The sequence below is a fragment of the Bidens hawaiensis genome, unplaced genomic scaffold (assembly GCF_021521415.1).
Source record: "Bidens hawaiensis isolate Kalapana, Puna unplaced genomic scaffold, B.hawaiensis_p1.1 tig00008893_1, whole genome shotgun sequence".
In the NCBI taxonomy this organism is placed as follows: Eukaryota; Viridiplantae; Streptophyta; class Magnoliopsida; order Asterales; family Asteraceae; genus Bidens; species Bidens hawaiensis.
Genome location: NW_027491644.1, coordinates 852,712 through 868,694, shown reverse-complemented (window position 1 = coordinate 868,694; position 15,983 = coordinate 852,712). Strand labels below are relative to the sequence as shown.

The window sequence follows — 15,983 nt, the reverse complement described above, 5'->3', positions numbered from 1 at the left end:
AAAGAATGATTGAAAATAAAAATGCATATGGCTATCTCAGTATGTATTTATCCATTGAAATCACTCGGACCTTAAGAGAATGCACTACTGCTAAAGCATTTTGGGATGCCTTGGTGGAAAAGTTTGAAGGGAACTTGGATATGATGGAAAGCCGAAAGGAAATGTTGAACGGGGAATTTAATATGTTCAATCATGTCCAAGGGGAAACAGTTACATAACTCATCAACAGATTTGAAGCCCTGAACACTAAAATGAGAAGCACTGGTACCTTTCGAGAAATGTATGAATTCAATAAGAAGTTGTTGAACTCATTGCCTTACACGTGGAATAGCAATATAACTACCATCAAAAGAACCACAAATCTTAATACAAAAACTCTAATACAGTTAATCTCCACCATCAAATCATTGGAGATGGATGACAAGCTCCGAATGAATAACCATGTCAGTTTTCTAAATAATGTCGGTATTTCCACAGGTTCGGGGGTTGGATCAGCTTAACTAAGTCAATCACATCCTACCGTTCATGCGGTTAATGAGGTAAAAGGGGCTCAATTTTCAGTTCAAGCTTATTAGATGAAAGCTTTCATCTCATCCGTTAGTGCATCAGAATCATCAAAATCAAAATCTATTCCAGATCTTGTCAACCAAGCTGTTAATCAAGATTTAAAGGCTCATTGTATCAAGCATTCCTCAAGCAGTTTAAGCCACTCCACCATGCAAATTGATGACTACTACATCTCACTATTCCATGCCTTTATGGACAGTAATGAAGAGCTGTTGAAGGGAAAACTATGGCCTCCATATTTCAATCAAGGAGACTTGCAGGAAATTAATGAACAAGACCTTGAGAAGATGTATATCAAGTATCAGATGGCCAAGGCGATTCACAGGGCCACAAACATAATAAAGAAATGTGGAAAGAATAGTTTCAGGGATGCACTAGCAACAAGATTGGGTTTGACAAAGACAAGCTCCGTTGCTACAAACTGTAATTAAATGGGGCACTTTGCGAGGGAGTGCACAAATCCAAGAAAGATTGCTGGGGATGTGAAGATTGTGGATGTGTCTAAAAGAGAGAATGGAAATGGTTCTAGATCAGGGGAAGAAGAATTGGGCAAAGCAGCTCATCAAGTCGGGGGGATTCCAAGAACAGATCAAGGAAGTTCGAAAGCAGATGGAAAAGCTATGTTGAATTTAGACCGAGATAACAAATTGGATGAAACTGGCAACGGTTAGGAAAAATTTAGGGTCTAATTGCGAAAAAATATTTTTGGACGAAATCCGCAAATGTGACCAAACTTCAGGGACGATTTTGGCATTGTACTCATATAATAAAGAAAGAGTGAAAAGACATGTTTATCCCTGACTTAACGATTCAGTTTAATGGGGTTAGTGATTTAGATGTAATTGGGAAAAATTAGGAAACGTGAACGGCCCATATGCAAAAAATAAACTTTTTGGACTAAATTCGCATTATTTGCTAAATCACAAGGACGAAAATGACACTTTAATCTAAATTTACTCTTAAAGACTCCGTCTTTTTTTTCTCTTAGCTAGATGTATAGATTTCGCTATTTTCTTGTGACTTTACCAAATACAAAAACAAATAGAACTAATGTATTTTGCAAACATATCGACGTATTTATCTATATCTATATTATATATAAAGCATGAGTGAATGACCTTTTAAATTTTAAGAGGTATCAAACTTGTTGCTTTAAGTACAAACCATAATGTATAAAATTAAGACATTTTAGGGGCAATTTTGTCTTTTAACAAAATCATGTATGATTTTTTTTAATTTATTCAAAAATAATTACAAGTTTGGTCCTTTAAGTTTAATCATATTTTGTTAATTTATAGAATAGTTATATATACACCCCTTATTTTAAACCAACTACCCTCACAACATTTAAACGCTTATAACTTTTTCAGATGTTAATATTTTTTTTTAAATATTATACCATAAAAACGAGTATTTTATTTTCTTTAATTTGAGTATGGTATTCCTATACATTTTTCATTTTAAAAAACTTAATGTTTTACCTGATTACCATTAACGACTGGTAAACAGATTGGGCCGGTTCGGTCGTTCGGGTCACGGGTCTTTTAAGTTAAGGTTGGAATGGGTCTATACAAAAAAGGTTAATTTGGTTTAGGTCGGGACGGGTTTGGGTCGAAAGGGGTCAAGTCAGAACGAATTTCGTGTTAGAACAGTGCTAGGCAGAACAGGTTGCGGGTCAAGACGCGTTCAAGGTTGCGAGTCAAGACGCGTTCAATGTAGCGTTGCGTGTGCATCGGCACCTGATTACGCGCATACAGTTGTTGTGTGACGTGTTTACTAACACCGGTTAAGCTTCCAATGTCTCATTACCGAGCATACTATCGCTAGGTTGCGCACGTACTGTTGTGAAGTCACGCACTTACTGGAACGGTAACACCGGTTACGCGTTCGATGTCATGTTTGCGTACATATTCCGCTGCATCGCGCATGCACCCAGCTATATATAACAAAACATATCTAATACTAGGAGTTATTCTACAAAGGCCAACAAAAATAAGATGTGTGAGAAGCCATAATTATTGACATGTATCAAGTGGAGACCAAATGAAAAATGGTATAAAAGTAATAGTACGTGTTTTCACTCTTCACATGCAAGTCACATGTCAATTCCCCCATCATTTTAAAACGTCTATAACCTTTTCATATGATATATTTTAAAAAAAGAAAAAATCATCATAATAACAAGTGTTTTTTATCTTTAATATGAGTATAACTTTATTATATAAAAACTAAAACAAAAATTACGCTATTGTGTCTTTATCTTTGTAATTGTCTCTTTTTCGTCATTGTGTCTTTCTGTTGGTCATTGTGTTTTTTCATGTGTATTTCAAATCATCATTGTGTTTTTTAAATGCTAATAATACAGCTATGTAATAATAATACGTAAATATAATGATAAAATAACAACAAATTATCTAATACATAAAACACAATGATGAATACATATTACACAATTACCTGAAATGTAAAACACAATAATTAATACATATAACACAATGACCTGAAACGTAAAACACAATGGAAACTACATGTTACACAATGACATGAACGTAATACACAATGACTAAAACACAATGATAAGTAGAAAGACAAATGATGAGCACAAAGACACAATGACAAACAAAAAGACACAATGACGTAATATTTGTTTTAATTGTCATCTTTAATATGAGTACCAACTGATAACACAATGACCAAAATCTATAACACAATGCATAGAAAAACCCAATTAAAAATCATAATAAACAACTAATAACACAATATAAAAAACCCACTAATTATTTTTTATTTTTATACAATAATATGACACTCATAGTAAAGATAAAAAAATGCTTGTTATTATGATGAATTTTTTTTAAAAAAAAGAATGTTGCATGAAAAAGTTATGAACGTTTTAAAATAATGGAGGAATTGACATGTGCCTTGCATGTGAAAAGAGAAAACCAACAAAAGTGGGTTATTACCTTTATATCCTTCCCATCAATTTTTTCTTAAATTAATCTCCACCATTCAAATCTAAGATCAATGGATTAGATTCCTTCTCACCCTTCTCATTTGTGTTATCCTTTATATTTTAACTTTACCCTCTAATACTATATAATAAAAGAAAATTAAAATGCATTCAATGTTTACAGTCTGGTTTAGTTTCATATGGTCGGTTTTCGGTATAAAACGCGAATCAAATCGTTTTCTACGGTTTGTAAATTTTGAAACCGACCAACCGACCGAAAGTAAAAAAACCCAGCCATGAAACCAAACTTATGACCGGTTTAAACGGTTTCAAGGTTTTATACCGAACCATAAACACTCATAATTGTTACATGATTAACAGGGTCCGCATTCAAATTAACACCCGCTGCATCGCGCACGCACCCGTCTAGTTGACTAATAAAGATTAATTAAAATGCACCCATCAGACCCCTCTTGGGGCGTTGCTCCAAACCCCCATTCCCATAAACCGCGGTTTTGTTGGCTCCTGAAATTCTGGTAGTCTCAAGCAAGTCTTACGCCACACCTTGCAACTTATATCTATGCATGTTGTAATTTTACTTTGATCATATTTAAACCCATTCGTGCTAAAATGATTTTATAGCACTAAAACATCAACAAATAACTCAGTATTATATCCTAATTTAATTTTGTAACTACTCATGATAATGGACAATGTAAAACCCCGTTGCTAATCGGGCCCAAAAAAATGAGCCCAAGTTAAACGCTTGGATGTGAAAGTTTGAGATTTTGATGAATATCATAGTAAATATGTAGTTATATTTGATCTTTAAATTAATATCAGATTACAATCAAAACGAGCATATAAAGTTGGCAAAGGGAAAAACAATTAGTCATGATGGATATTCTGACATTCATATTAGTACTTGTTAACATATATGCAATCAACACGAATCTCTCCATCATCTTGAGAACTATAGTCAAGAATGCTAGAAAGCTTCACCATCGACACGCCGAATTGGTTCTTAAACAGCGAGGAATCATAAGACAAGCCATTGGCGATGGGTTTAGTCCTCGAGTCCGAGTAGAGCAATTGGTCAGTGGACAGCAAGCCCGTGTTCTTCTTGAGGTTGTGGTAGTATTGCGTGTCAAATGCATCTGGTGTTTCACCATCAAGATGCACGTTTTCATATGCCCATCTACACTTTCTCCGCAAATAGTTCAAATATTTTGGGTCCAATGATGGGTCAGGCTTCTTTGTTCCTTTGTAGTCGTATAACCGATGTTGCACTGACTCACATGTAGCTCGTCCAATTGAGTGCGCGCCTGAAAGGACAACTAGATCGATGACATTGAGTCCCTTGGATTGGAAAAACTCTATAAGATTAGTAACACTTTCAGATCCTTTGGGGACTATCTCGGCCTCTTTGGCAAGTGAAACTCGACCATCTTTCCTACCATAAGGAACCATCTAATATGGTCCACCGGCTAAAACCGTGGCATCTCGAGCCGCCGCGGTTAGAATATCAGCACAAGACACGGTTTTTGGGCAATGCTTCTCGATCTCGGCTTTTACGTCGTCGATCACCTCAAACCCTCTTAATGACTTGCTAGCATTCGCTGTTTTCTCGCTTCCTTCATGATCCAAAAGAATGGACGCGTCACATCCCTGTAACAAAAGAGGATTGTCACCTAATTATGTTAAAGAATTCAAAAGAACTGAAAATTGTGATGAATAGTATATTTTTTTAATATATTGAATAACTAGAAATTTAAGTCTTACAAAGCTATACTATAGAGTAAGCTGCGGTTTTCGTTCATGTGTTTTGTCTAAATTTGCGGTTTTAATCCGAAAGTTTCAAATTTGTGATTTTCGTCCCTGTGGTTTCATTTCACTTGCAATTAAATCCGATCCCACTAACCCCGTTAAGTCTAGCCGTTCAGGTGAGGGGCATTTGTCCTTTTTTTTCCCAAATACACCCCAGCCTCTCATGTGAGGGGGCTTGCGAATTAGAACTAGTGTTTATTTGGGGAGAAAAAGGCCAAAACTGCCCCTCACATGAACGGCCAGAATTAACGGGTTAGTGTGATCAGGTTTAATTGCAAGGTGAAACGAAACCACATGGATGAAAATCAAAAATTTGAAACTATTGGACTAAAACAGCATATTTGAACAAACCACAGGGACGAAAACCACAATTTACTCTATACTATATTAGCATATAGCTAACTAACCGATGATGACAAAACGTTAAATAACTATCCTAATATTCAAACTACAGATAAAATACAGCAGCATACAAACTTAAAACAGTGGCGGCCCAAGGTTTTCGGAGGCCTCAATCAAACTAAAAAGTTGGGGCCTTTGATATAAAAGACATTGATATAAACCCTCTTTCCCCAAGCTTGGTACCGACAATTGAATATTAATTTATTAGTGATAAATTTTTAACTATTCAACAAAGTTCAAATCTGTAATGTTTAAAGGTTCAAGTAAGAAGCAGATAACAAATTAACAATGTTTTAATCAACATTAACATAATTGAATAGATAATTAGATTTAGATACCCTAACCTTGAAAGTTTGACACAATCAATTTGAGAGCTCATTTGGCAATTGGAAGTTTGACTCACAAAAGGCAATAAATTTAAATTGAAGGCAATTAGCAATTAATAATAGTGATAATTCCAATTTCCGTTAATTTCAATATCAATTAAATGCAATTTAATTTGACAGATGATTAAATAGCAATATCCATTTTGAAAGATGTGTGAAGTTTACTTACTTCTCGACATTTTGTTTTAATATTGCAAATAAAATTAAAAAAAGAAAGTAAGAACCCTAATATATACAAAACAGTTTTAATAAAATGGGGGCTATTTATTTTTGGAGGCCTCAAGCCCTAGCTTGGCCCATTAAAGCTATCGGGCCGGCCTTGACTTAAAGATAAATAAATAAATAAAATAATAATAACTATACCCGAACGACACAATCGTGATACTGAAGCCTTAGGAGACTAGGAGCAAGGGTCGGATCTTTGTCAACCCATTCTTTGACCTTTATGTAGATGATGCCTTCAACATCGTGACATCTTTCGTGGTAGAACGTATAGGTGAGATCGTCTTCTAGACCCGAGAGGTCTTCAAGGGATGGTATCTTAAGAGCCATTGATGAGTAATCATAGGCGAGAACCGACACGGAAAGTGAGAATATGATGATGATGGTGACTATGAAGTTAGAAATCTTCATGGTGTATGAGTTGCGGATTAAGTTGAATGGATATTACATGAGTTTTGTTGATATATATACTTGTAGACATTGAGATGATAATTGATTTGCAACTAAGTTGGTGACATGGTGCTACGTGAGGCGCACTCCCATTTCATACAACGTGCAAGACGCATAATTAAGATTCTGTTGGTTCCAAGATCATACAACAAATTTATAATAAAAATATTTCAACAAGATACATCGCATTGAAGATATTTTTTTCATTCAAGCGTATTGGATGATGCTATTTCCAAATGCTATAGCCTTTTGTAAGATTGCAATGGTAATGAAGTCAACGTTTGATAAGTAGTTTGGTAACTTATCAAAAATGAATTAATAATTGCTTTATTTCGCTTTGGATCTAGACCCAAGGAACAAAGTTAAGTATTTGGATTTACTATATAACTAGTTTAGATCATCTGACACACATGTACGGAAAATATATAAAACTTCACACATATATCTGTGTGTGTGCGCGCACGTGTGTGTTATATACATTTTAACGAATTGTAAACGTCAGGTAATTTAACATTATTATTATTATTATTATTATTATTATTATTATTATTATAATAAGGTATCACATTGTTACTTTAATTAAAAGAACCCAACATACAAAGACAAATAGAAAAAAATAACAATCTAAAACACAATTCTAAGTTATGCTATATGTTTCTAACTTATACCATAAAACAAAAAAGACATATTAGTTAAAACTTCATCATCTATTGAAGTCATAGTTTACAAGCGTAAAAATGTAGACGTTGTAACATAAATTGTGTGTTGTAAAATCTATTTTTATTGAAATTATAAAACATTTAAGTACACAACATAAAAAATGCTAAAAGTATGAATATAAAAATGAGATATAATTATAATTTTTATTAAACCGTGTGTTTAATAAAACAACAGTATAATCCAAACCTCATGATTTATATCACCATTTCAATCCAAACATCAGTCCAAACGTTCATAAATAATTTTCCAAAATCTAAAAAAAATAAAATAACAAAGTCTCAAAATTTAAAAAATAACAATTAATTGTCTTAGTACTCAATAAATGATGATTATAATAATTTGTTTTGAACTTTCTTTAACTTAGGAGTTAATGTTTAAAATTAATGTTCAAATTAATATGTGAAAATTATATAAATGGAAATTGATGAGTTGGAAGTCTATGTAGACATGCTAGTTAAATGTCATGTGAAAACATTGAATTGCTTTAATAGTATAGTAAGATTAATTGTTATGAGCAAAAAGTACCGGAAGAGAAAAGTATATTCGTTATGGACACTATGTTCGACGTTTAAGTTATTTTATAAATGAGGACAAAAAATGAGAACGATGAGAATTGTTTACAGCCATACAAAAGACCCCTAAAAAATAATAAAAAAATCGTTACTCAAAATTTAATAAAAACACAAAAATGTTTCCTCCGTCTTTCTCGTTCTTAAAAAAAACATACAATGTTGAGGGAAAAAAATCATTTTATCTTTTTGTTTATCATTGTGTTTATTTTCGTCAAGAATTGTTTCTTTTTCTCTTGGCATCGTGTCCTTTTTCCTTGGCATTGTGTCTTTTTTCTTGATATTATACTATATTACTCAACATTGTGTTATATTTTGTTTGACATTGTGCTATATTTTGCGATCTATTATGTCTTTTTTTAGTTATAGTTATGTCTTTTGTTCATTTTCGTCGTGTGGCATTGTGGCTTTTTAGCGGGGGGGATGGGGGGTTAACGGGATTGAAGGGAGAAACATTTTAGTTTTTATAATTTTTCAGTTTCTATTTATGTCTTGAGTTATGATATTTTTTTTATTATTTTTTTGAATTTTTTAGGGGTTTTTAATGTGGTCACAAATGCTTCTCACATTTCTCATTTTTGTACCGCTTTGTATTTAAAATTTTCCCCCTATGTACAAATTGTATAAAGATTACATTAGAAGGGTTATGTTAAAACACAAATTAAAAAAAATGAGAATTGTGAGAAGTAGTCTAGTCCATAGATCTTAGAATTAAATGGTTATAATTAATTTGAGAATAAAAAAAATGATAGAAAAGGCATATATGGAATAATCCATATTTGTTGACTTTTCTTTTCACATGCAAGGCGCATGTTAATTCTCTCATCATTTTAAAACGTCTATAATTTTTTCATACAACAATTGTTTTAAAAAAAAATTTCACCATAATAACAAGCGTTTTTTAATCTTTAATATGAGTACTATATTGTTGTAAAAAATAAAAAAATAGTGGGTTTTTATACGTTGTGATATTGGTTTGTCATTGTGTTTTTTTAATTGAGATTTTTATATTTTGTTATAGGTTATGGTCATTGTGTTTTACAATCGTTACACATATTAAATATTAAATTTAAAACAAAAGGTACGTCGTTGTGTCTTTGTGCTCATTATTTTGTCTATTATTCGTTATTGTGTTTTTATACTCATCATTGTGTTTTAGACACTGTATATTATGTTCAGGTCACTGGGCATGTATTATGTAATTCTCATTGTGTTTTATGTTTCAGATCATTATGTAATATGTATTTACCATTATGTTTTATGTTATTGTATAATATGCATTAACCATTGTGTTTTATGCTTTTATGTATTAGATATAGTTGTTTTATCATTATAACAAATTAGAATTACAAAATGGTGTTATTTCACTATTATAATTTTTCAAATTTCTATCACTTTTTAAAAAAACACAATGATAAGCATAAGGACACAATGATGTACATAAGACACAATGACAAACAGAAAGACACAGTGGCATATTTTATTTTTATTTTTATAAAACAAAGTCATAATCATATTAAAGATAAAAAAAAATGCTTGTTTTTATTGTGAACTTATTGTGAAAAATTTATAAATGTTTTAAAATGATTGGAGAATTGACATGTGACTTGTGTTTTGGTCAAAAATCGGTTTAAGGATCAATTAACCAAATTCGTATGTGATGGTTTGATGCATGTATGAATGAAATGATCAAAGTACTAAATACAAGTGATGAACAATGAGATTTATACGAGGAAAAGCCCTTGGCAACTAGTATACCTCCGGCATAAAAACCTCGGGTAGTGAAAACTAGCACTACCAATTGTATTATACTCAAAGATTGATTACAAAAATTAGAAATTAGGCTGAAATGAGAACAATGTGTAAGTAGTTTGCCGAGAATTCTAAGTAGATGTTGTGTGTTGTGTTTTCAGCCATAGTTCAATGATATATACAAAGCAAGTTACAAACGGCTATAAACTAATTCCCCTATAATTTAGGCCACGTTCTCCTATTGTTTCTTTACAGCCGTTGCTTCATGGTAGGTCAGCTAAAAGGAATTAGTAAAAGTATCTTCCGTGAAAATAGGACAGCCGATAGACATGTTCAAACACCTGTAAATAAGATAAAAATATTTTCGGAGACAGTTGTTAAGGGTCCTTCAACCATACTGGATCCTTGGCCCTGGCAGCAGACATTTACGAGTGCTGAGGATAATTGATCTTCAAGGATCAAAGATCTCGGTCCCAACAGCTTGCATGTTACTAGAGAAAATATGTGTTTTCCTTTTATGCACTTCCTCCTTTGGTCCTTACTTGACACATAACAATAAATTATGGTTTCTCTTTATTCTCATTTTTGTTACCCTTTGTAGAATAACTCAACCAATCCTTTTCGCTAATTTTAGTACTAATAAATCTTCACCTTCATTGGTATTGTGGAAAAAGCAAAACTTCAGTGACATTTCATAAGAGAGAGAAAAGCTAAAAAAAAAAAAAGAAAAGAAAAAACCTACATAACTGAATTCGTTGGTGAGTTAAAGACAAATATCTAAAAGAAACTTGCTAATAAGGGTTTAAAGATCTTCCATGTTATACAATGGTGGAAAGTTAATAGCCCGTGATTTCCAATTATTTCTTTAGGTATCGTTTGGTATGCAGAAATAACAAAGGGGGTTGCGGCGTAACTTGTTGCCCGTTTGCCTGCCACTTTATTGTAATCGTTTTATAGTAAATTATATAAAAATACATTAAAGTTGATAAAAAAAAATTATGAAAAAAGTGGTGTTTGGTTGCTTAATGAAATGGAATCACCAATTACATATGGAATTTCATTCCATCAAAACCATACCTTACCCCCCCCCCCCATCCTCTCATTATTTTTCATTTCATTCCCTCTTTCATCATACTTTCTCAGCAAAACCACCTAACAACAACCACCACTACTATCGCCGCCACCACCGTCTGACTGACACCGTCATTGCGCGTCGCTGCCACCACCTCCACCACCACTACCACCGCCACCAACATCGTCGTCGTAACCACAACCACCATTGTCGTTGTCGCCGTTGCCGCCTGACCACCGCTGCCACCACCACAGATGTTTCTTGACCACCACCACCTAACCACCTTCACCGTTACCGACACCTGGCCACTAATGCTACCACGCTACTACTACCGCTTGACCACTGCCACCCCTACCACCGCCCATGCCGCCTGACTGCCACTGCCACCACCATTATCGCCATTGCAATTTTTTATTTTGGTATTAAAAATAACTGAGGTATGAGTATTTTTATTATTTCTATACCGTTCCCACATTTTTTGTGGATACCAAACAATATAAAGTAATAATTCATTTAATTTCCATTGTTAACCAAACAGGACAATGGAATGGTAATGATCCATTTTATTCCCTTTTCAATTTCATTCCTTCTCCCATTCAATTCCCCCTCCATTCCATTACATTTAACTAAACATACTTTTAGTGATCATATACGAGTTCTTTAACTCATACGATACGATCGTTGAGAGCCTAATTTGCACCCAATAGTGGATTCAGGATAGTTTAATCTCAAGAAACAAACTCATTGGTGAAAAAGATTGAGAGAAAATTCAAGAGTTGGATAAAGTTTTAATAACTTTTTATAAATTTTAATCATGTTATATCTAACTCTCTTAATACTTAGGTAATGTTTGGTATGAATGAATGGAAGGGGAAACACAATGAGTCATTTCAAAGGAATAAAAAAAAAACATGTTTGTTTATCATGCATGAATTGAATAGATCATTCAATAAGGAATGAAACTCCTTCCAATTTTAAGATTTTCATTCTTTTAGGTATGAGTATTTTTTTTTTCATTCATTCAAGAAATAAAAAAGTCAAAAGAGTCCACAATTGTTATTACTATTATAATTATTATATTTTTTTAATTATATTGTAATTATAATTATAATTATAATTATATTATGATTATTATTATTTTTCAATTATAATTATTATATAATTATCATTGTTTTGTATAATATAATATAACTATTATTACATTTGAACTATTACCACACTATCAATATTATTATTTTAAATTTGACGAGTTAACATTTCACAACGTACATACGTGATTCAACATTGCTACGATTATTTTTATTCGATTTAACGATCTTGTTGCAGCGCGAGGGTCCTAAAAGTTATTTATTATGAATATTCATATTATTATTTATTTTTATTTTTATTATTATTATTACTAATAAAATATTAATAATAATAAAAATAAACTGATTAATTATTCCATTCATACATGGTAACCAAACATGACAATGGAATGGTAATGATCCATTTTATTCATTTGTTTATTCCATTACCATGTCCATTTTATTCACTCAACTATTACATTACCTCATACCAAACATACCCTTAATGTATTTGGCTTTTAGTACTTAATTTTTTTTGAACGGCCAACAAACATAGAATGCCTAGGTACTCCGTACAGGGTGACCCAATGGCAAAAGGCCATACGGAGCCCTTAAGCGCCTCCAAGTTATCTCCAGTTCCGGGGAAAACCCACCGCCCGAAGACCCACTGGTGGTAAGACCCGGATGCCCTCAGAATAGAACTGAAAATCACAAAGATCTCCTTCTTTCTTCATAGAGCCATCCATATCCCCCAAAGTGCTCTAAGTGGGCTTTTAGTACTTAATGGGTGAGAAAATGTCGTCTATCAATGTCAATTATGAAGAGTATAGACTTGTTAAGAAATTTATTTTATTATTTTTTTCCTATTGGTACATTGCAATCTGAGAGAAATAAAGCGTGATTTCATTTATTAACTAAAATTACAAACCCTATATATATGCATAGATACAGCTTAACAAACTAACTAACGAAAACAACAACCGCTAACACACACTACCGGCAATATTATCTCACGTACACAAAAAAGCCCAACTTGGACATAACGAATGAAATTATGGACTTTGCAAGCTATATGTAAAAATATCAGCTAGCTAATCACATGTACGCATATGTACCAAAGTAAGCAATCCTTTCTTGTAATTTTTTACAAACAAAATGGCAATCCAGTTCAATATATTTAGTCCTCTCGTGAAACACAGGATTTTTGTGAATATAAATTGCAGCTTTACTATCACATTTCAACATAACAAGAGTAATATCATGAACCTATAACTCTAACATAGGCCTAGTTAGCTAGTTCAGCAACAACTCTTATTAGAGACCTATAATTGGCTTCAGCTGAACTTAAAAGACACTGTTGGTTGTTGACTTTCAGGATATAGGTGATCCACCAAGAGAAACAAAATAACCACTAATTGATTGTCTAATGTTAGGACATGCCTCATTTCGAATCAAAAAACGCTTGCAAGAATGATGATGATGATGATGATGATGATGATTTTTATTATTATTATTATTATGATTATTGAAAATCCTTGTGAAAAGATACCTTTCACGTAAGAAAGAGCATAAAGTGCAGCATTCCAACGAGGAAGCCTAGGATTGTGTATGAATTGGCTAAGAAATTGGATAACAAATACAAGATCCGATCTAGTTTGAGTGAGATATTTAAGTTTTCCCACTAATTATCTATATCACAAAGATATATTGGTTTTTATTAATCACAACTATCGCCTTTTGGTCGCTGTCGGTCCCAACTAACGAATTGGCTGCTAACGGTCCCAACTTTTAACGTATTTGTTCCTAACTGTCCATGCTTAACAGAATCCTAACACTGTTAGTTGAATGTCACCGGAAAAACGTTTTTAGCCGGAAAACTCACATTTTTTTCCGGAAAACTCTACATTTTAGAAATCTTTTTCTAGTAAAAACCCCAATATTGAGGTCACCGGAACCCTAGAATCATAGTTGGAATCGGTTGGTGGTGCACAAAGGGTGGTGATTGGTTGGTGGTGAGTCAATTGGTGGTGGCGGAGGTGTTCGGGTGGTGTTTTCTGGAAAAAAATGTGACTTTTCCAACAAAAACGTTTTTCCGGCGACCTACAACTAACGTTGTTAGGATTCCGTTAGTCGCGGACCGTTGAGAAAAAATACGTTAAAAGTTGGAACCGTCAGCAGACAATTCGTTAGTAGGGACCGACAACGACCAAAAGAATATAGTTAGGATTAATAAAAACCAATATACCTATAATAAAGGATCTTCAAGTAAAACTCCCTCGTTAGCTTTTAACGGTAAATGATGAGGTAAATTGAGATTGGAAGATTAGTATTGTCAAATTAAAACAATAAATCCATAGCAAACTTTCATTGACACAAAATAACACCTTTCTCAGTTTGCTAAAGTTCCATGCCCAAAATAAAAACAAGATCTTTAATTTAAAAGTAGAATCTAAGAAGATCTTAAGATTATTAATCACTTATAGAATATTGCCAACCAATAGCCATCAACATAAATAGCCACATGAACAACTTATGAAACCAATAACTTCTTGAACAAAGAATGATCATGTTGAGAACCTATAGAACCCGAGTAACTCAACCGGAACTAACTCAATTATCATTACCCAAAATCAACCCATATAACATTGAGTTGGTTTGCCAGTTGATTTTCTTCAAGCCAAATCCCAAGCAATCGGAAACCCGATAAATTAACCAAATGAAACCACTGCTTTAACCCAATATGAAGTCCAATCCAGTATAGTGTTATTACTGTGATACTTTTTTGTTTAGAGGTGACCAAAGCCGCTTAGGAGCCTAAAAATACTTTATTTGAATACAACTTTTCATTAAAAATTATATCGTAATGTTGACAAAACAAAAACTACGTATTCATATTTTAAACAATTTCACGAGCATATGTTAATAGAGAAAAATCAAATTGGATGTTAAGAAAAACAACATAAACTGACAATAATATTACAATAAAAAAATAATAACAGTGTGTGTGTAATGGATGATAAGCAAGGCCATAAATTTTTATTTTTTGGCGGTACTTGGAAGGTCAGGCCGGTATTTTTGTTGGTACCGAGTGTTTTTTTGCCCTCTCTCATGCTCACACGTCTACTCTTGGGTGTCTTGACTTTAATCAAGTGTTCCAATTCTATGTCATTATTTTTAGGGATATTGGTTTTTAATACTCCTAACTTTCGCCCGTTAGTAGATAACACTCTCAACTTTTGATTTTGGGTTTCATCACTCCCAATTTTCATCATATTTGTTTTTGTCACTCCCTCACTAACTGAACACTAACGATGTTAGTGTTGATGCCGATGTAAACACGTTTTAATTGATTTGGCATGCTTATGTATCATGTGCGGGTACCATGTAGCCATTTCACCTTCTTCTTCATCAAATTGACCCTACCCACCTCCAGTTTAGAAGTCGTGCAAGAAACCTCTTCAAGGTTTGATCAAATTAAAGCAAGAATGAAAGCTGCACAAGATCATCAAAATTCATATGCTGATAAGCGATGACAACCGATCGAGATAAACATTGGTGACAATGTGATGCTCAAGGTCTTGCCTTGGAAGGGAATTATTCGTTTAAGGAAAAGAGGAAGGTTAAGTCCAAGGTACATTGGACCATTTAGAATTATAGATCGTGTGGGTGAAGTGGCTTATAAGCTAGATTTACCTGAAGAATTGGAAGGAATTCAGTATACCTTTCATGTTTCACACTTGAGAAAATGTCTAGCTGATGACACATCGCTCGTGCTATTTAAAGATATGTAAGTTGATGAGCAGTTGAACTACATTGAGAAACCGGTAGAGATAGTAGATAGAAAAAAGAAGCATGTTCATCGTAAGTTTATTCCCTTGGTTAAAGTGATATGGAACCACCGAAAGGTATCGGATGCCACTTGGGAAGTTGAAGAGGAGATGCACAAGTTTCACACGAATCTGTTTAGTGATAGTTAGGTTTCGCGGTCGAAACCTCTTT

At 33.3% G+C, this 15,983-nt stretch overlaps 1 protein-coding gene and 1 pseudogene across 1 annotated transcript; both read right to left on the bottom strand.

Annotated features, from left to right (window-relative positions):
- Positions 1-4,401: 4,401 nt before the first annotated feature.
- On the bottom strand, positions 4,402-6,991 carry LOC143530297 (peroxidase 7-like). Its single transcript, XM_077025869.1, has 2 exons — positions 6,496-6,991; positions 4,402-5,185 (listed from the first exon to the last, which is right to left on the bottom strand). The coding sequence occupies exons 1-2, from the start codon at positions 6,763-6,765 to the stop codon at positions 4,988-4,990; spliced, it is 468 nt and encodes a 155-aa protein (XP_076881984.1). The 5' UTR covers positions 6,766-6,991; the 3' UTR covers positions 4,402-4,987.
- Positions 4,436-4,987, bottom strand: LOC143530312 (peroxidase 7 pseudogene; annotated as a pseudogene).
- Positions 6,992-15,983: the final 8,992 nt, after the last annotated feature.